We start from the raw sequence: 21747 nt of genomic DNA on the forward strand, positions 1-21747 counted from the left end.
CATTGTAATCGGCTGGCAGGCCGGCAGCTAGATGGAGGCCGGCGTTGCGAACATCCTAATGGAGGACACAGTCGAGGACGAGTCGGTGCCACCCTCCTCGCCGTTGCATGCTGGCGTCACCATGGGTGAGGCTCGTGCCCACTACACCGACATGGTGCTAGAGGAGCGGGAGGCCAAGTTCCGACAGGCGCAGGCCGACCAGGCCTACAACCTCCGCCTCCTCGACAAGCACCGGCGCGGGGAGGAGCAACTCCCCGTCGGCACGACCATAGTGTCGAACATGGACGTAGCCGTGCAGGAGGCGTTGGTCGACTCCTACTTCACCGCCCGTGAAATCTACCGTGACCGTTGGCGGTACATCCAGTATCAGGCGGATTTACGGGCCACCTACAAAGAGATAGACGAGGCGGCGGATGAGGTGTTCAGCAAGAGCGGCGACGAGGAGGACATCGTCGGTTGCGCCCTGCCGCCACTACCATGAAGTCGGCACGTCCGCGGGCGCCGCCTGCAGCGAGTAAGAGTAGTGCATGGTAGGCCGCCGCCACTCGGGTCCCAAGAAGGCCACCGCTCCTTCCCTCCCGCTGAAGCTAAGCTTGGCGGCCTGTTCATCATCGGCCGATTAGCTGCTCAAGCTGCGGAGGCAGAGCTGGAGACTGCAAAGGCGAAGCTGGAGCTTCATTTCACGGAGCTCACGCCCGGGCGAACATCGTCAATCATGCAGATTAGGTTTAGAGTCAGGTTTAGTTAAAATATGTTTGAAATGTAATGAATTTGATCCGGTTTATATGAAATCTAGCCGGTTTTCATGAATTTTGTCCGTTTTGTTCAAATCTTGTTTCAATTGTATGCGGGTAACATTGGATGGCTGGCTTCCGCATCCGTGTCCGGGGATCCACGGGTTGTTGCAGAAGAACATTTGGGGGTCAACGTTGGAGATGCCCTAAGCGTGCATTTGAGTGTGTTGGGATCCAAGATTGGCCAGTATGCTGCGATCCCCGAAACCAATCAGCGCTATGACATGTTTATTGACGATTGTTCCAATCGAATTACATCTATAACATTGGCCGAGAACAAAGAAGAGGAAGACCCTTGTCACGTGGAATGTTTCGTCTCTAGGAGAAGGCCGTCGGAGGCATCTTCTTATCACCCAAAAAGTGGCTGAAGAGGCTGAGCGCCTGCCTCGGCGTGTGCATAGGGACCTCATGCCCGGCTCCGCGAATCGTCACGAACGTCAAGCCCTCGTAGGTGATCGTCCACCCACCCACCTGCAGCCGGTCGTACCACGGCGTCCACTCCTGGACGGTCTTGAGCCCGAGCTTGTTCAGGGTCAGCCTCGTCGACGTCACCGGGATCCTCCCATCGGTGTCACCGCTGTTGCGTCGAGCGACATTGTCAGTTCAAATCCAAAGCTGCCCCTCGTAACACTGAACCTGCTCACATTGAGATGCTGGCTCACCTGAAAACCCAGACCCTGATGCCGCCGGCGACGAGCTTGCGGATGATGGGGAGGGTGGAGGGCACAGCGTCGTTCCACTTGCCGATCACGTCGCTGCAATGCGTCCAGTTGTAGCCGATCTTGGTCACGTTGGCGTGCAGCGCCGCCTGGACGTCCGGCCGGTTGAAGTAGACCTCCGAGTATTCGCTCGTGCAGGGATCGTAGCCTGCGGGCCTCATGTACCACCCGTGCTGCAATGCACACCGGAGAAACAACCAAATTATCGAACCGCGGGCAGATGCTGATGCGTTTTCAGGGGGTGGAGATGGTGGTGATCAGAGTCTGTTCAGTACATATTTGGAGAAGATCTTGGGGGCGGCGCCGTGGACGCCGACCCTCTTGGCGAGCGGCGAGGAGGAGGAGCCGTCGGTGCAGACGGGGGTGTAGAGGCTGTACATGTCGATGAGGCGGTAGACGGCGAAGTACTCTTCCAGCGCCTGGTCGCACGCGGCGGTGGTGTTGGCCATGGCGAAGTCGCAGTGGGCCTTGACGTCGGCGTACACCCGGTCGGAGATCACGGCGTGGTCCCACGCGTACTGGACCATGCCCGCCTGGTCCGTCTCGTCGTCCATCAGTGCATTCCCTATCTGCATCATCGTCGCCGGCGATCGCCATGATTAATTAAGCAGACAGCGAGCTGTAATTAACAAGGACGTACGTAAATTACGAGCAAGGTGTGGTCAGTTGGCTACCATGATGCCCTTGAAGTTGATGCGGTTCTCCTTGGGCCCGTGCTTGTTGCCGTCGAAGATCTTCTCCGACAGCTGCGGAACGTAATGCCCTGACAAGAACGCCACCCCCATCAGTCTCTCTCAAGTTTCAGTTGCGTGCTCTGACCGAACTGCACAAGCTCAGACGTTGAAATGCTGTGTCACGTACCAGCGTAGCTCTCCCCGGCGATGTAGAACTCGTGGTGTTTGTACTGCGGGAACCGCTTGAACCAGTTGAGCAGGAAGACGTACGCGTCGGCAGCTGCATGCGGGGGCATGATATATAACCCAGTCAGAAATTAAGGACCGTTATTTGCCCTGGAGGGAGTTTCAGAGGATTGTTATTTACCGGTGATCTTGTCACCGAGCTTGCCCAGGTCGGAGCTTGTGTTGGTGTAGGAGAAGCCGACTCCCACCGGGGACTCCAGGAACATCAGGTTAGCCTCTGCATTTTTCAGCACGATAGAACATATTTATCCACAGAGTAGAATTGCCACTTTCTTTTCATTTTGTCGTTATCAGGGGGGAACACAGCGGTACGTGCCTTTGTTCCACGAGTAGGGGTTCCATTTCAGCTCCGGCTTGCCCTTCTGGACCAAGAAGGGCCCGAGCTCCTCCGCCTCGCCATAGCCGATGGACGAACAGCCCGGCCCTGCGATGCAACAGACAGGAGCACCCTCCGTCACTCGCTCGTGACTTATCAGAAAGAGTAATGATACACCCGAGTAGTAATGATCACGCGCGCGCGCGCCAGCCGCCGTTTGTCATAGCCCGCCCAGCTAGCTAGCTAGGCATGGACCGGCGGCAAGATGTTTCGCATTCCTGACCCCGCCTTTCTGCTCCCCGCCGTCTTGTCCGTTGGAGCATGTGATGGATCGGTCGACCGGTGCGGCACAGCACTACGAGCATACAGCCATACACACAGTATGCTGCCCTGCTCTTGTTCAGATCTTTGCCCGCTTCGATTCCGTGGGCGCGTTTCCTGCAAGTTGCGTTGCGGTGGCGCGCGCAGCCGGTGTGGTGCAGGCGCACGCTGCACTCACCGGACACTCAGCTCACACGCGCGTAGACGCATGGTCCCCTGCTCCTGCTCGTCCAAGAGCGCGCGCCAACCGTCTGCTTCCGATTCCTCTTGGCGGCGTGCTGTATGTGTATGCCCTCTAGCTAGCTACTCGTAGATTGTCCACGATCCCATCGAGCTTGATGGCTACGTGTGGTACGGCTCCATACATTTCAAAACAAAAGGGAGCGGCAACCTTTCTATCCTAGATCGGCTCCATGCGTGGAAGATGGATGATGGATGAGATGCTTCGCTCCAACTTGATGATGCGTTGCGTGGCATATATGCACATATCGCTGTACTGTATCGGGATGGCCGGCTGGCCCGGGGCGCGCGTGCGTTAGCCAATTAAAGCAGCTGGATCGAATCACACACACTCAAACATCACGCCCGTACCCAAGCCCATAGCGATGGTTCGTTATAGTAATGTGCGTGCATGGTTGTTAAAGTTTATATTCTGAAAGCTATGGGTCGCAAAAGTGAATCGCCGGCTTCCTATAAGTGCAGTGCGGACAAGGACGAAACAATGGAATGGCTGGCAATGAGAGTGCCCGGCCGGCGACCCAACAAACACAGATTTTTCGATAAAAGGCGTTTTTATTAATAAACACAGATAAAGCCAGCGCTCAACGGAGCTCCATCTTATTTGAACCTTGTTTTAGTTATACTTCTAAAAAAAATCTGACGTCTTATCCACACCTAGCTAGCTAGATACTGTATAGTTCTGGCGTCCATCGTCCGCGGGAGACATTCTCCACAAGCACAAGCTAGCTGCAAAAGTGAAATACTACGTACTAGCCAGGGCCCGAAGAACAGCTGCCCACCTCTACGGCACTTTGCTTAGGATGTTGTCAATCGAGCCCGAGAAATTCTCGTCTATAGATTTTTTTTCCTCCAAGAAATTCGTTACATATGGGTAAGTTTCAAGAACTTACAAAATTTATACGCACATGGGGTATATAGTTTGCAACCATTCTCTAGACACATGGTTTCTTTCGTATTTTTCGAAATTTACTAAAACATGATTTCGGTACAAAAAATCCCGGTTTATCTATCTAGCCCCCACGAGAATAACTTACGTCAAGTGCCCTACAACCACAAGATACCGTCCATTGGCTGCATGGATCCCCCTCAATTTGCTGCCGGAGATAAGCTGCCGTCCGTGTTGACCAGGCCAGGACTGTAGCTAGCGTGCCGCCCCGGGCCGTCCTTGTCCAACGTACGTGCATACGGGACCAGCAGCTAGCTACTGTGCCGTATGGATCATATTCATACACACCCGCCGGTCACGCACCGGCAGCACATGGTAGTACTAGTGGGAGCCTAGGAGCGTGCATGACAGCAACACATAGCTCTTGTGGGCAGCAACTTCGATCGGCCCGGCCGGACTACAGCGTGTGGCCATCGTCGGCTTCTTCTCCGCTGCAGCTTGACCGTAGAATTGGCTAGCTTCGGATCGAAAAGGAAATGAAAAATGGGGTTGTGGGGCGCCTCACTTAATTTCTATTCCCTCTCTATAGTAATCAACTAAACTTCAAAATAGATCAGGCAAAGCCGTCTTATGTAAATAGCCTGCTATATATATGAACCATCAAAATAGATCGTCTTATGTAAATAGCCGTCTTATGTAAATAGCCTGCTATATATATGAAAAATCAATAAAAAAAAGATGCTCACGACCTAATCTATATGAACCATCAAAGGAGCTTCAAACTTTGCTCCGGCAAGATAGGTTTATGTAGTAGATAGTTTAGTACGGAGTATAGCTAGTAAATTATAGTTTACAGTAGAGCAAAATGATGATTTCGGGAGTAATGAAAACCTGTCATTTTCTTTTCTTTTCTGCGGGGAAAATCCCTATCATTTTCATGTGTCTATTCATATCATGTACGTAGGTGTCAACGACCAAAGTTTAGGAAGTTTGACCATGTTTCCCCTAAAACATTATGAAGACCATATTTGGCAGTTGCGTGTATAGTGTATGGTAATTAATCTTGTTGGGCTAAATCACCTAATTTCAAATATTTTGTGTTTGCTACTATACGGTTTTCACATGCATGTGACCTACTCTCTCTGTTCCTAAATCTAAGTCTTTTTAGAGATTCCAATAAGGGGCTACATACGGAGCAAAATGAGTGAATCTACATTATAAAATACGTCTATATACATCCGTATGTTGTAGTCCATTTGAAATCTCTAAAAAAAACTTATATTTAAGAACGGAGGAAGTACAAAAAAAGGGTTTGAAATTTGCATCCTGACCAACAGAAAGGGTATGTCCAACCATGTGCTAATCTAGGACATTCATTTTGGTACTATAGAGTGAGCCCTAACGTTTCTCCAACCAATTAATATTCCACCGCAGCTTACAAAAGTAGCTCAGTACAGTCCAATTCATCCACCACTGATTTACACATATCGGGTTTGTCAAAATTGGTCAAACCTTTGACAGTGAAAAGTGACTATGCACAGGAGTGCATTTGTGGTTAATTTATACTACTTATGTTCCTAAATACTAAACTGTCAAAATGTCTTAGGCCTCTTTTGATTCATAGGATAGGATTATCATAGGAATATGAATCTTGTAGGAAATGAGATGACATGTATCTCAAATTCTATGAGTAGGAATAGGAAACAAGATGTCATTTGGTTAACACCAATTTTTTTTTCCATTGAGTCTAGACTTTTTTTTATTTTTCTATGAAATATGAAGGATAGGAACCAATCCTATATAGGAATAGAAATCAATTCCTATGAACCAAATGGCTCTAAAGAAAAAAAAATCCTATAAGAATCCTATCCTCTGGAATTCCTATGAAATTCCTTTAAACTAAAACAGAGGGCGTAACTTCCTCTGTGTATGTTTCCACTATCAAATAAACAACCTGATCACTTAAAATGTGGCGCCTTTCATTTTTTATTAAAAGCCTTTTCAAAAACTTGAAATGTCGCTATTAAATGGGCACAGCGCATGTAGTAGTACATCATACATGTACCTTCGGTTGATATTCAGAGCATGTTCTCGTCTGCAGGACAACGCAGCCCAACTAACCACTTCCTTACTTAAATTTTTGAAGATTCTTCGCTCGCTAAAATCAATGTGTTCATCTGGAAGGAGGAGGAAGAAGAGACGTCCGCCTCAATCAATTATCAGTGGCGACAGAATTCAATCCACCCAACCGACCCTATCCCCATCCATACCCCGATCTCCCAGCTACTCGCAGCAGTATTAAACACGCACGATGAGCCGGCCATGGCAAGGACTTGCTTATTAATGGTGGACTGGTGGTTACGTAGTACGTACCGCCGTTGAGCCAGAGCACGAGCGGCTTCTTGGCGGCGCCGGCGGTGGCCTCGAAGAACCAGTAGAAGAGCGCGCGGCCGTGCGCCTCGTTCACGGTCACGTACCCGGCGTACTGCGCGAACTTCACGGCTGGCTGCCCCGGCAGCCGCCCCACGCGATCCGCCGCCTGCTGCCGCGCGGCCTCCGCGTCGAGCTGCGGCGCGCCACGGACGGCGCCGCAGAGCAGGAAGGCCAGGCCGAGGAAGCAGCCGACAGCGGAATGCGCGGCCATTGCTGTTGCTCTTGTTTCTACTGCGCTAGCTCTTGCTGCTGCATCGTCGCATAGCTCCCGGGGCCGGGCTATATATAGGGGCAGCTCGCTGATTAATGGCGAGAGCGCGCTGTCGTCTCATTATTATCAGTAATGGGGTAATTCAATTGCCGCCTTATTAAGATACTAATAAGTACTGATCGACACGGATGATGTATTCCTTGTGAGGATAGGATGATATATCTCGATCCGACGCCATTCAGATTATTCTAAATGCGAGTAGTTTTAAAGAAAAATGTGACTCGCACGAACGGATGCTTCCATTCCTGGAATGCGACAGCCGTGGAGTTATTATCAGGGGTGGATTTTCATGGGCGGGGAATATTGACTAGTATCCAGACGAGTTTTTTTTTCCAAAGGTACACCATTGAGAGGTTCATCGATAGCATAGAAGAAGAGCGAAACAGTTGATACAACGCTTTCGGCACACACAACACACGTCACGACTACAACGACGCAAACAACTCGCCTAGGCAAACCTCAAGCCACAATAGTGAGGAGGAAAGACTCACACAATAATTTTGGACTCTAATAACTGCCACATGTGTGGCATGTAGTAACACCGTCCACATTTTTTTAACACTAAAGTTGCTATCCAAAAAAAAAAACAAATCTCAAAAAAACTGAAACTTGCCATTCAAATAGAAATGTTGCCATGCTTCATAACTAAAGTTGTCATCTTCTTGTACTCCCTTCGTTTTTATTTACTCTGCATATAAGAGTTGACTGAAGTCAAACTTCGTAAAGTTTGATCAAGTTTATAGAAAAAAATACAAACAATTACTTCAACAAATCTATATGATGTAAAAGTATATTCAATAATAAATCTAATAATATTGATTTGTTATTGTAGGAGTATATGTTAATATTTTATTTATAAATTTTATCAAAATTTACAAAGCTTGACTTTGACTAAAGCTAATACTCAGACTAAATAAAAATGGAGGGAGTAACTAAAGTTGCTATTAAAATATGTGTGGGCAAAATTGTTTCTTGCCATAGGTGTGAGCGTTATCATTTAGGATATTTTTTACTCCATTTACTACACAATATTTTACTCATTAATATTCATTAACATATCATAAGAACAAACTCCTCGGGTCTTCCAATTTAAGAAGGTAACTTCTCGTTTGACACGGGACAATGCGACCTGTTAGGCACATGTGTGCCAAGGCCCATGAACACCACATCACCAAATAAATCTACAGATTATTCTAAATGCGAGTACTTCTTTTTGTGGGCATTCTAATAAATGCTACTTCAAACCGAGTGATATTTGTTCCTAACAAATGTAGATTATAATATAAATATTACAACTTCTAGATATTGTAAATGACTTGAAAAGGTCATATCTTCCCTCAATTTAACTTTAAACTGAGTGATAATTGTATCTAATCTTTTAAATTATAAACTTTAAATATTACTTAATACTTGTAGTTATTGTTAATTATTTTTAACAGGTATATATTTACCAAGCTTTACTTCAAATGAAAATAATTTGGATGTTACATAGCCGCCTCGGCTCCAAAAAAGCCTAGTGTTCCTCCGCCTCCCATCGGCGTGGTCTGTCTCGTCTTCGGTGGCCTTAGGCCATGGGGGCACGATGGTCCCGGCCGTTGCCGGTGGAAGGCCTCCGTTTTTAGATGTTTCTTCAAATTTTGTTAGGATTTATATTCCGCTCAGGAAGACGAGACGGAGATGGCTCCCTAAAGATGGAATAGGGTTCTCCCCGTCTAGCCCCCGTCCCGATGATGCGTCTAGCATCGTTGGTGGGAGTGCGGAGGTGTATCTTCGGCGGTTCTTTCTTTGGTGGATTTGCTCGGATCTGTTCATCGTTTGTCTATGTCCGTATGTCTTCAGGTTTGATCCTTTTGATCTACGTTGCTCTTTATCGGCAGTGGTTGTTGTTCTGGTGCACTGGCGTTATGGAGCCTTAGCATGACGACTTCCGACTGTCTACCACAATAAGGTTTTCCCGGCTCTGGCGAGGGAGGGGTGATGACGGTGGTGCGCTTTCGACTCGCTTAAGTGCTTATAGTCGTCGCTAGGTGGTCTATGGGTCTGGATGTAATTTTTATTTTTTTTCCTGATGTTCGTTGTACTGTCATGATTGAGAGTTTTCCTGAAAAATGAGTGATAATTTTTCCTGAATTTTGTAAATTGTGATCTAAAATGTTATGTAATACTCCCTCAGATCTCCTTTTCCCCTATTGAAATAGCAATGTTTCACATTACAGAACTAGCTTTTTCCCCCTCTCGCAAGGCGACTAGGGAAAGCCTTCTTCCCCTCGATCTTCGCTGACGAGTCCGTGGATTCACCTCCCCTCCGCCTGCTGCTCCAGCGGCCGGTGGCGAGAAGGGATTTCTGGTGCCTTGAATCCGGCTAGTAGATAGATAGGGTTTTAGTTCTCGTAGGGGTAGCGTTTGGACGGATGGTGAAGCTTCTTCTTCGAGTCAGTTTTTCGGGCTTAGATCCTCCTCAAGGTCGTCCATTGGGACGGATCAGACGGAGCTCCGGCATAGATTTCTACCAGCTCCTCGGGGCGGCGAGGTTGGTGTTTCTCACAGTGTGCATGCAAAGGCGATATTTGGTGTCAGGTTCTTCGGATCTATTCAAGGATCCAACGGGAATGACTGCGGCTCTGGGCGCTGATCTTTAGGGGCATGTGCACGAAGACTTTTCGACTGTCATCAACAAAGTCGGGTCGGCTCCAGTATGGGAACGGTGACAGAGGCGCGCCGACAACTCGTTCTGGCGGCGACAATGGTCGTTCAGTGGTCCATGGATCTCGATGTATTTTTTTATTATGTTTAAGGTGTATTGTACTTTCGGTCAATCTTTATAATAGATTTGATCATTTTTGTAAAAAAAGATATAGCAAAAGTTGGTCCTCAATAGCAGGGCAACTATTTTTTCGTGAGAGTGGAGCAGTTATAGGAGGCGACTCGCTAGGCCATATACACAAGTCGACGTGGCTACGAGTGCATGAGCAAAACAAGATGGCAACTCGCTAGGCCACATACACAAGTCGACGTGGCCTCCTCAACACGAGTAACGCTATGTCTGAGGAACTTGCATATTAAGCTCTTTGGCTTCGGCTCTAGCCCACACTCGTGTCTCCTCTTCCACGGTTTGAACTAGGGAGATTTTATGGTGCATTATAATACACCAGAGCACATGTATTATATGGCCGATCTAACGTATGAGAATAATTGGGTCTTTTTAAGTCCAAGGGTATTTTCGACCTAATTTTTTTAACCTTTAATCTGCCCAATTTGGTCCAGGGGTATTATCGTCCTAAATTTTTCGATTAAATTAATTGCATTAATAAAGCACTTCATTATAGAGGTCCCATCATCATGTGTACTCTTTTGAATTTCGGTTCGAGCGGTTCGTCCTCTCTCCTCCTCTCGAGCCCTAACCTCGGGCGCCCTCGATCGCCGCCGATCGCCTCCGGTGGCCTCGATCGCCGCCGATCGCACTCGCCGTGTCTACCCCTCCCGCTCCTACTCCCCCTCACTCCCTCCATCGCAAGTCACCCCAGTCGGGTCGCGGCGCCAGATCCTTCCCCGAGCGGACGCCACCTTCCCTGACTCGAGAGGCCACATCATCCTCATCGACGTGCATCAACTTGTTCACGCCGGATCTTCGCTGTAAGTGCCTAGCCATCTCAAATCTTTTCTGGTCCCTTCTGCATATAGAACCAATAGGGGTCGGATTTGATTCGGGTTTAGGATATGTCATGTGAGGTTTAGGGTTTATCGTTTCAGAAAGTTGTGAGGAGATTTCGGTCAGATTTGGTTAGGGTTTAGGATATGTCATCTGAGGATTAGGGTTTATCTTTTCAGAAAGTTGTGATGAGATTACGATTGAAAGGAAGTGTAAGTCGGATGTAGCTATGACATATTGACGGACTTAGTTAGGATTATGTGGCATGAGAAAGTTGTCAGCAGATTTGGATTCAAAGAAAGTTATTTTGGATTTACTTAGGAGATACTTTTGAATTGAGTTTCGAGATATTTTGGATTTAGTTAGGAGATAATTATTTTGTATGGAGTTTGGACTTATTTTGAATTTAGTTAGGAGATAATTTGGATTTAGTTAGGACATACTTTTGGATTTTGTTAGGAGATAATTTGGATTTAGTTAGGATATTTTTGAATGGAGTTTGGAGACAATTGATCTATCAGGGTGGATCTATCAAGGCATTTGAAGGACTCGTGGACTTTGGATTCAGTTAGGAGATCATCATTTAGAGCTAGTACAATCAATTACAAATTTCTGGATTTAGTCAGGGCATATTTACTTACAGCTTTTGAAGGACTGAGTTAGGTACATGAATCCGATATGAAACAACAACAACAACAACAACAAAGCCTTTAGTCCCAAGCAAGTTGGGGTAGGCTAGAGGTGAAACCCATAAGATCTCGCAACCAACTCATGGCTCTGGCACATGGATAGCAAGCTTCCATGCACCCCTGTCCATAGCTAGCTCTTTGGTGATACCCCAATCCTTCAGGTCTCTCTTAACTGACTCCTCCCATGTCAAATTCGGTCTACCCCGCCCTCTCTTGACATTCTCCGCACGCTTTAGCCATCCGCTATGCACTGGAGCTTCTGGAGGCCTGCGCTGGATATGCCCAAACCATCTCAGACGATGTTGGACAAGCTTCTCTTCAATTGGTGCTACCCCAACTCTATCTCGTATATCATCATTCCGGACTCGATCCTTCCTCGTGTGGCCACACATCCATCTCAACATACGCATCTCCGCCACACCTAACTGTTGAACATGTCGCCTTTTAGTCGGCCAACACTCAGCGCCATACAACATTGCGGGTCGAACCGCCGTCCTGTAGAACTTGCCTTTTAGCTTTTGTGGCACTCTCTTGTCACAGAGAATGCCAGAAGCTTGGCGCCACTTCATCCATCCGGCTTTGATCCGATGGTTCACATCTTCATCAATACCCCCATCCTCCTGCAGCATTGACCCCAAATACCGAAAGGTGTCCTTCCGAGGTACCACCTGACCATCAAGGCTAACCTCCTCCTCCTCACACCTAGTAGTACTAAAACCGCACATCATGTACTCGGTTTTAGTCCTACTAAGCCTAAACCCTTTCGATTCCAAGGTTTGTCTCCATAACTCTAACTTCCTATTTACCCCCGCCCGACTATCGTCAACTAGCACCACATCATCCGCAAAGAGCATACACCATGGGATATCTCCTTGTATATCCCTTGTGACCTCATCCATCACCAATGCAAAAAGATAAGGGCTCAAAGCTGACCCCTGATGCAGTCCTATCTTAATCGGGAAGTCATCAGTGTCGACATCACTTGTTCGAACACTTGTCACAACATTATCGTACATGTCCTTGATGAGGGTAATGTACTTTGCTGGGACTTTGTGTTCCTCCAAGGCCCACCACATGACATTCCGCGGTATCTTATCATAGGCCTTCTCCAAGTCAATGAACACCATATGCAAGTCCTTCTTTTGCTCCCTATATCTCTCCATAAGCTGTCGTACCAAGAAAATGGCTTCCATGGTCGACCTCCCAGGCATGAAACCAAACTGGTTTTTGGTCACGCTTGTCATTCTTCTTAAGCGGTGCTCAATGACTCTCTCCCATAGCTTCATTTTATGGCTCATCAGCTTAATTCCACGGTAATTAGTACAACTCTGAACATCCCCCTTGTTCTTGAAGATTGGTACTAATATACTCCGTCTCCATTCTTCTGGCATCTTGTTTGCCCGAAAAATGAGATTGAAAAGCCTGGTTAGCCATACTATCGCTATGTCCCCGAGACCTTTCCACACCTCAATGGGGATACAATCCGGGCCCATCGCCTTGCCTCCCTTCATCCTTTTTAAAGCCTCCTTGACCTCAGACTCCTGGATTCGACGCACAAAACGCATGCTGGTCTCATCAAAAGAGTCGTCCAGTTCAATGGTAGAGCTTTCATTCTCCCCATTGAACAGCTTGTCGAAGTACTCCCGCCATCTATGCTTAATCTCCTCGTCCTTCACCAAGAGTTGGCCTGCTCCGTCCTTGATGCATTTGACTTGGCCAATATCCCTCGTCTTCCTCTCTCGGATCTTGGCCATCTTATAGATGTCCCTTTCGCCTTCCTTCGTGCCTAACCGTTGGTAGAGGTCCTCATACGCCCGACCCCTTGCTTCACCAACAGCTCGCTTTGCGGCCTTCTTCGCCATCTTGTACTTCTCTATGTTGTGTGCACTCCTATCCAGGTATAGGCGTCTAAAGCAATCTTTCTTCTCTTTAATCGCCTTCTGGACATCATCATTCCACCACCAGGTATCCTTATCTTCGCTTCTCCTTCCCCTGGACACTCCAAACTCCTCTGAGGCCACCTTACGAATGCAAGTCGCCATCTTCATCCACACATTGTCCGCATCCCCTCCTTCCTCCCAAGGGCCCTCCTTAATGACCCTCTCCTTGAACGCCTGAGCTACCTCCCCCTTGAGCTTCCACCACTTCGTTCTAGCGACTTTAGCCCGCTTATCCCGCTGGACACGAATCCGAAAGCGGAAGTCAGCAACCACCAGCTTATGCTGGGGTACAACACTCTCTCCAGGTATCACCTTACAGTCTAGGCACGCACGCCTATGTTCCCTTCTCGAGAGGATGAAATCAATCTGGCTAGAGTGTTGGCCACTACTAAAAGTCACCAGATGTGATTCTCTCTTTCTAAAGAGGGTGTTGGCTACAATCATGTTGTAGGCTAGAGCAAAGCTTAAGACATCGTCTCCTTCTTGATTCCTGATGCCATAGCCAAAGCCCCCATGCGCCCCTTCAAAACCTGTGTTAGATGTACCCACGTGGCCATTGAGGTCTCCTCCTATGAAGAGCTTCTCACCAATCGGTACACTCCTAACCATGTCTTCCAGGCCTTCCCAGAACTCCCTCTTGGTGTTCTCATTGTGGCCTACTTGCGGGGCATACGCGCTGATAACATTGAGAACCAAGTCCTCAACTACCAGCTTGACCAGGATAATCCGATCCCCACGTCTCTTGACGTCTACCACTCCATACTTGAGGCTCTTGTTGATCAAGATGCCTACGCCATTTCTGTTTGCAGCCGTCCCCGTGTACAATAGCTTGAAGCCGGTATCCTCCACCTCCTTCGCCTTCTGTCCTCTCCATTTGGTTTCTTGGACGCAAAGGATATCAACACCTCTCCTCACCGCTGCATCAACTATCCCGCTGAACATGAATCCGATATGAAAAATTAAATCAATTATTTAAGCAAAGTAGTGCATAATTTCGGTAACGTATGCTATCCATCCGTAACATTGACTATCTGTTTCCGCTGGCAGCATAACGGCATGGATGATAAAGGCAACGATGGCAAAAACCTGGGTGATACAGGCAAGGACGACAAGGACATGGGTCATAGAGGCAACAAAGAAAAAGGCATGGACCCCAAAGGAATGGATGGTATGTGCATGAATGATAAGGATAATGAGGATGCATGCAAGGATGGCATAGACATGGATGATGTACACATACAAGGTAAAGGAATTGATAATAAAGGCATGGCTGGTTCAGACCTGAATGAGTGTATGGAATAATTAGAGATTGTGAAGAAGACGTTCAGGACTGAGGAAGAGGCCTACATGTTCTACGTAGGCTATGCGAGAAAAAAAGGATTTAGTGTTAGAAAGGATGATCTGAAGTACAGGGGTCCGGGTCCGAAACAAAGTGCATACAGAAGGACATACAAGTGCTGCAAACAAGGATGGCGGGCCCTTAAGCACTTTAACAGAACTGAAAGAAAAAGAACACCGAGGGGTCTTTCTCGGTGTGGGTGTCCCGCTCTTTTTCAGGTTGAGCTACAAGATAGCAGTGGCCTCTGGTTCGTCAAGAATTTTGTGGACAAGCATAACCATCTGTTTGTCTGTGCTGACCTGACTCCGTACTTGTCGGCTCATCATAGAATGACTGACGCATAAAAGGCCGATGTCATCGAGTATGCTGTCGGTGGACTTCGAACACATCAGATTATGAATGTAATGGAGAAGAATGCCGGAGGTCCCGACAAGCTTGGATTTATAGATCGATATCTATACAACCATGTTTCAGTCCAGAAGAAGCGCAAGATAGAAGGCAGTGACGCTAGATATTTGCTCACCTATATGATTGCACAGAAAAAAGCAGACCCGAAATTCTTTTTCAAATACACAAAAGACAGTGAAAGCCATTTGAGGAACATATTCTGGGCTGACTCACAATCCCGCATTGACTATGTTTCCTTTGGTGGTGTCGTGGTGTTCGACAGTACATATCGGCCTAACAAGTACAGGCTTCCGTTTGTTCCATTTGTTTGTCTGAACCATCACCGCAACACAGTTTTGTTTGGGGTCGGTCTAGTGTCAGAGGAGACACTTGCATCATACTAGTGGCTTATTCATGTATTTTTGGAGGCAATGTCCCAGACGGAACCAATTTCAGCAATCACCGATGGGGACGGTGCAATGGCTAAAGCAATAGCTACTGTCTGGACCGGAACAGATCATCGTTTGTGCACGTGGCATATCGAGGAGAATATGGTGATGCACCTCCGCAAGGAAAAGATGGAGCAATTTAGGGAATTCATTTACCGTCGTTGGGATGTTGATGAGTTTAAGAAAAGATGGGAGGCTTATAAGGTTCGGTTCAAAATAAAACCAACGGGCAAGAGGTCGTCATGGGTTAACAGGATGTACGAGCTGCGACACAAATGGGCTGCTGCGTACACAAAGGGTAGATATTTCCTAGGCATGATGAGTAACCAGAGGAGTGAGTTTCTCAACTCAAGGCTTCATGTGCACCTGAACAGGAAGATGCAGCTTGTTGATTTGTTGCAGCATGTTGAGCACTGTGTATCCATAATGCGTAAGACTGAAGCAGCATTAGACGCAGTAGCAACACATACGATACCCTTCACTAAGCTGAATGCACACCCTCTGGAGATTGCTGCCTCTTATATTTATACAACTGTGATGTTTCCAAAGGTAAAGCGTCAGATTGTTCGAAGGGATAAATTGGCAGGTCACGGAGCGGGTAGCATGTGATGGTTTGGTCGTGTTTGGAGTTTTGCGCAAAGCCCCATATGATAAAGTCCCATATGGCAGGGATGCTAGAGAATTGCAAGGTAAGGAAGGTAAGTATGCTGAGGACTTGCATGCAAAAAAATTGGATGCTGAGGATCCCAATGACTTGGAAGATAATGATGATGAGGACTTGCATGCAAAAAAATTGGATGCTGAGGATCCCAATGACTTGGAAGGTAAGGATGCTGAGGACTTGCATGCAAAAAACTTGGATGCTGAGGATCCCAATGACTTGGAAGGTAAGGATGCTGAGGACTTGCATGCAAAAAACTTGGATGCTGAGGATCCCAATAACTTGGAAGGCAAGGATGGTGTGGACTTGCATGTCAAAAACCTGGATGGTAAGGATCCCAATCACTTGGAAGGTAAGGACAGTGAGGAGTTGGAGTCAAAAAAGTTGGATGCACAAGGCGTGGATGCTAAGCCTGTGGATTTTATATATCATGTGACTTGTCTGTTTACAGGAGCAAGACTGGATGATGCAACTTGTAAATGTAAAAAGTTGGAAAGTCAGGATTACCCATGCGCACATATATTCTGCGTTCTGGATCATCTTGGTGTACGCACATTTCCAAAACATTTTGTCAAGAAAAGATGGACAATGCAGGCCAAGCTAGCGTTCCCTTCTTCGAGGACTGCGAATACTCATGTATGGTCTGATCACATGAATAAGTATCATCAACTACGCAACATGGCTAGTGACGCTTTATTCACAGCCGCATCTAGCGATTCACAGTCAGAACAGGTGATGGAGTTCCTCCGGAGTATATTGGTTGATGGAGAAAAAACTGATTTGGATGAAGGCCATAAATCGTTTGTTCCTTTGCCGGCATACTTCTCTGCTGCTCGCGAATGCTGCACTGATGACGTGGAAAATCGAATCAAAATAGTTCCAAAAGGGAGACCAACTACCGAAGAATCGAACAAGAGGATTAAATCCAGGCGCAAGCGGATGAGAGGGGAAAAACAACGAAGTTAGTGCACATGTTTATCTCATTGTTCATTTCCATACATGCTTACAATGTTAATATGTTCTCTCTTTTTCTTCAATTTACTCAGGAACAAATCGGGGAAATCAAAGGTCACAAGGAGGAAGAAGCGAAAAGACAAAGACTCAGAGACAGAAGAAGACACAGATTCATATATAGAAGAAGAGGAAGATTCAAAAAAAAAGCAACAAAGTTAGTGCACATGTTTATCTCATTGTTCATTTCCATACATGCTTACAGTGTTAATATGTTCTCCTGGAGAGTGTTCACATGTTTTTCTTCAATTTATGCAGGAAAAAATCAGGGAAATCAAATAGCACAAGGAGGAAGAAGCAAAAAGAAGAGACAGAGTCAGATACAGAAGACGAGACAGAGGCAGATACAGAAGAAGAAACAAAGTCAGATACAGAAGAAGAGGAAGATTCAAGTACAGAAGAAGAGGAAGATTCAGGTACAGAAGAAGAGGAAGATTCAGATGTAGAAGAAGAGGGAGATTTAGATGCAGAAGAAGAGGGAGATTCAGATGAGGAAGAAGAGGAACATTCAGATGCAGAATATGGTGGGCTGAGGAGGGCTAGAAAGAGACCATTGGAGGTTGCAGAAGAGGATTACGCAAAACTAAACAAGTGGGCATTAGCACAATTGTGCGTACTTAAACATGTTTTCGAATGCTGGCTGTAGATTCATCTCTTTCATTTTTTGCAGGAAACGCAAGGGCGCTCCAAATGTTAATGCTGGGAGGATGAAAAAGAACGATGACAAGGGTGCGCGAGGAAAACCAATGAAGTTAGTGTCTGTACTTACATGTCAGCTCTAGAAGTCGGGTATTTGCTAGTACTGTGTTGACGTTTCTTAACTTTTCCATGAAAGACTCTAGTAAGGGCGGTAAAGAATAGACCAAAGGGGTGATGAAGACAAAAAGGCCTAATAGGAATGTACCACAGGCTGAGCGAATAAGAGTTGTCAAGTTAGCTTCTGTAGCTATGAAGAGAAAATCAGTGAAGTTAGTGTTTTTTCCGTTATAGTGTACTATACATGCTCAAATATTCTTTGCTATCCTATTAACAAACGTTGTTTCATGCAGGAAAGCTAAAGTGAAGTCGAGACAAGATGTTTAGATGCATAGGGTCAAGCAGAGAAAACAAAATGATTTCAGGGGTCAAAAAATTGAGAACAAACTAAAGTAGACAGTTTTCCATGCCGTGATCCACCTTGTTTCTCATGTATTAAACCTATTTGATGGACTGCCACTATTTTTCTGAATTTGGTACACCCTCATTTTATTATGGACAGGCCGACATGGTAGGCTAGTTATGATTTATCAACATCGATGAAACAATGCATTTTTAGTGCAGTTGGTTTTCTATATTTTTCATTTTTTACATAATATATTGCTGAAATTTGTTCAAAGTGTAGTCAAATTTCATACTTGAAATATAAAATAGAAACCGAAAATTTATATATATATATATATATATATATATATATATATATATATATAAGAAAATAGAACGTTAATAGAAACGTTGTTTTCAAATAGCATTGAAAATCGTTTATTTTCAAATAGAAAATAAGCATACTGATATTTCTTTAAAAATTGCATGCTCATTTGAAAAAAAAACATGTTCAATTGAAAATAAAATATAATGAATATGCTGATTTAAAAATATCATGCTGATTTTAAAATTATGCTACTTTTAAAATAACATGCTAATTTCAAAAATAGCATGCTAATTTTAAAAATAGCATGGTACTTTTATAAATACAATGCTCTTTTCAATATGCTACTTTTAAAATAGCATGCTGTTTTTGAAATCAGCACGATATTTTTAAAAAATAGCATGCTTATTTTAAAAATATAATGCTTTCAATATGCTACTTTTAAAATAGCATGCTGGTTTAAAAAATAGCATGCTGATTTAAAAAAAATAGCATGCTGATTTCAAAAATAGCATGCTGATTTCAAAAATAGCATGTTCTTTTGAATATGTTGTTTTTAAAAATAGCATGCTGATTTCAAAATAACAGCCTCATTCTAAAAATACAACGCTGTTTTTAAAAATATAAAGCTATTTTTAAAATATAACACTGTTTTTAAACTGATTTCAAAAAATACATGCTTTTTAAAATATGCTGTTTTGAAAGCAGCGTGCTGATTTTGAAATCAGCATGCTATTTTTAAAAACAACATATTCAAAAGAACTTGTACTAGCCAACACACAAACCTCGTTCAAAAATGAAAGTAGTGTCTAATCCATTTGAAACCCGGTTAGATTTGATTCTAAAAATACTAGCATCACTGTGGCAAAAAAGGAAATATAATTGCTGTCCATAAAGGTAATTATATCAAGGAGGGTACCAGGGTGCGTTATATATATAGACTTGCATAGCAAGTACATTACGCCACATAGGGTTCATACTACCACCAAGTTACTGCCAAGTTCCACTTACTGGACGATCTTCATATTCAGTCGGACCCAAAAGTTATACCACCAAAGTACCAGTTACTACCAAGTACCAATTACTACTAAGTTGCACTTACTGGACCCTAAAGGTGATACTACCAACTTGCAATTACTGGCTAGTACATACAGATTATAAAACTAGCATCAACTACTGCGGCGGGTCAACGAATCCTCATGCCACTAACCATGTTCACCCTAAGCCCACCTCCACTCCTTTCCATGAACCTGAAGATAGCCATTTGATCTTCTTTCATTCTGGCTCCCTCAACGACTTCTCTCCAGTTCTTCGTCATGATCGCTCGCCCGTCCTTCTTGCCCATCTTGAACAAGACCTTTTTATTACCTTCAAAATGTTCGCTGGTGACACGCACAACCATGAGCTTTCGCAGATAATCTTTGAGGTAGGCCTGACTGTACTCCTTTGAGAAGCACTGACTGCACAGGGAAATAAATAATGTTACATAAAAATGAAGTATAATTTGCACAAAAAAAGTAAGAATGATTTGCACAACCACGCCCGTCCTCCTCTCTGTCTCTACATGATGGCATTTTCACTAGTGAAGTATGATTTGCAAAATGAGAAGTCCAAGTGTTTACCATGTTGCTCTTCCCTCTGATGACTGCCGAGCGAGTGACGGTGCTGACATAGTATGATATGGGAGGTTGGCACTGCTTTACTATGGATTTGAGATAGTCCCACCGATCCTCGTTTAGCAATACATGGTTGCCGTAGAAGATGCGATCCTCGAAAGTTCCTTTTCTCACATGGTATCCCGGACCTGTATCAAAAAAATTAAGATGACAGAGTAGTAAATAATTTCATATGTAAGATCTAGAACATCAGCACTGGGTTAATGATCAATTCCTACTCCAATGATCAAGAAATGAAGGACATAGATAACCCAATTACATCCACCCAGCAATATCTTGTAGAAACATGGGCAAATTGAATATTTGATTTATTTAGACTAACAACTAAACACTGCTCTATGTAAGCTCTAGTTCAGTCAATGTTGATTTGGAAGGTCATTTAGAACCCAAACAGAGTAATGTGTGGTAATCAAGTGTCACTCAAACATCAACTTTCGATATTTCACGGTTCATTTAATATCTAACCAGCCAAATAGAACTTTACCCCGTAGTGCCAAGATAGGATCGTGGTCCACATCTCCATCTCCATCAGAACTATCATCAGTGTCATAGTCACTAGAGGTGTTGCCATCACCGCTATAGCCGTCACTCCCACGTGAAGTGCCATCTGAAGCATCATCTGAGGTGGTCTGGTGATCACTCTCTTCACTGCTGATGAGGATGGTTTCCCTTGCCATTCAAACCTGTTGCATGCATTGTAATGAACAAATGTTAGTTATTGATATATGAAATCAGTCTTCCATTATGACTTGTTAGCACCATATACAATGTGAATAATCTTTTCGCATACTTCTTGCTAAGTACGTAGTCCATGTATAAACATCTGCACGAAAAAGCTTGTCGACAACTATTCGCACGACTAGTCAAGACTAGTGGTTAGACTCATAATCATTGGGCAGACATAACCAATTATGATATTTCAAGGTTACAATTTTGTGAGATGGACAAGAAAACTTGGTAACCAACCAATTAGTAGCCATGTAAAAATGAACCATGATTGACTGCTCTCATCGAGCAATACGTGAAACTATAACTGATCTGCCTTTGATCACTGCAAATTTCCTGATGGGCTGTTGTGTGGTACCATCAGGTAATAAATATAAAGTCTTTAAATTGTCCCAACAAAAAAAATAATGCATTTGCTGCTGTACATAACATTTTTAGAGGTAGCTGTGGAGGTTAGTTTTCCAATTTCCAGTGAGAATAAGGACATGATAGAATCCCTCAAGCAAGATGACAGCATAGTGAAGGCTATGAGAACGAGCAAGGTATGCTGACCAATTGTCACCCTTTTGTATACTTGCTATTTATTTACTCATTACTACCCATACCAACAAGTAAAATCATGATTATGAAGTATAATGTCAGAAAATCCAACATTGAGGAATTTGTTGCAGTGTGTACTACTAGCTCACAGGAAATTTTCATTGACCCCAACAAGCCCATACCATATCTTGGAGATAGGCTAACATAATTCAAGTAAGCAGTAACAACAATCAGCAAAAATATGCACCAACCAAACATATTACATGTGTGCACATATCATCAAAAACATGCACCAATCAAGAGCAGTCTATACTTGACAAATCCTTCAAAATATGCACTAATCATCATACTACCATCGAGTAATACATGAAACTA

General features: G+C 44.8%; 1 protein-coding gene across 1 annotated transcript; it reads right to left on the bottom strand.

The window, feature by feature from the left end:
* Positions 1-997: 997 nt before the first annotated feature.
* Positions 998-6900, bottom strand: LOC123127685 (serine carboxypeptidase-like 34). The gene is made up of 8 exons (XM_044547471.1): positions 6570-6900; positions 2750-2857; positions 2555-2650; positions 2375-2467; positions 2188-2276; positions 1789-2082; positions 1457-1686; positions 998-1371 (listed from the first exon to the last, which is right to left on the bottom strand). The coding sequence occupies exons 1-8, from the start codon at positions 6838-6840 to the stop codon at positions 1113-1115; spliced, it is 1440 nt and encodes a 479-aa protein (XP_044403406.1). The 5' UTR covers positions 6841-6900; the 3' UTR covers positions 998-1112.
* Positions 6901-21747: the final 14847 nt, after the last annotated feature.

This window comes from Triticum aestivum, chromosome 6A (genome assembly GCF_018294505.1).
Source record: "Triticum aestivum cultivar Chinese Spring chromosome 6A, IWGSC CS RefSeq v2.1, whole genome shotgun sequence".
In the NCBI taxonomy this organism is placed as follows: Eukaryota; Viridiplantae; Streptophyta; class Magnoliopsida; order Poales; family Poaceae; genus Triticum; species Triticum aestivum.

Excerpts from the sequence above, each read along its gene's own strand:
- LOC123127685 (XM_044547471.1), bottom strand. The coding sequence starts at position 6,840 with ATGGCCGCGCATTCCGCTGTCGGCTGCTTCCTCGGCCTGGCCTTCCTG. Across the intron at positions 2,083-2,187 it reads TCAACTTCAAGGGCATCATG|ATAGGGAATGCACTGATGGA; the intron begins GTAGCCAACTGA and ends ACGATGATGCAG. Across the intron at positions 1,372-1,456 it reads ATCAGGGTCTGGGTTTTCAG|CGGTGACACCGATGGGAGGA; the intron begins GTGAGCCAGCAT and ends TCGACGCAACAG.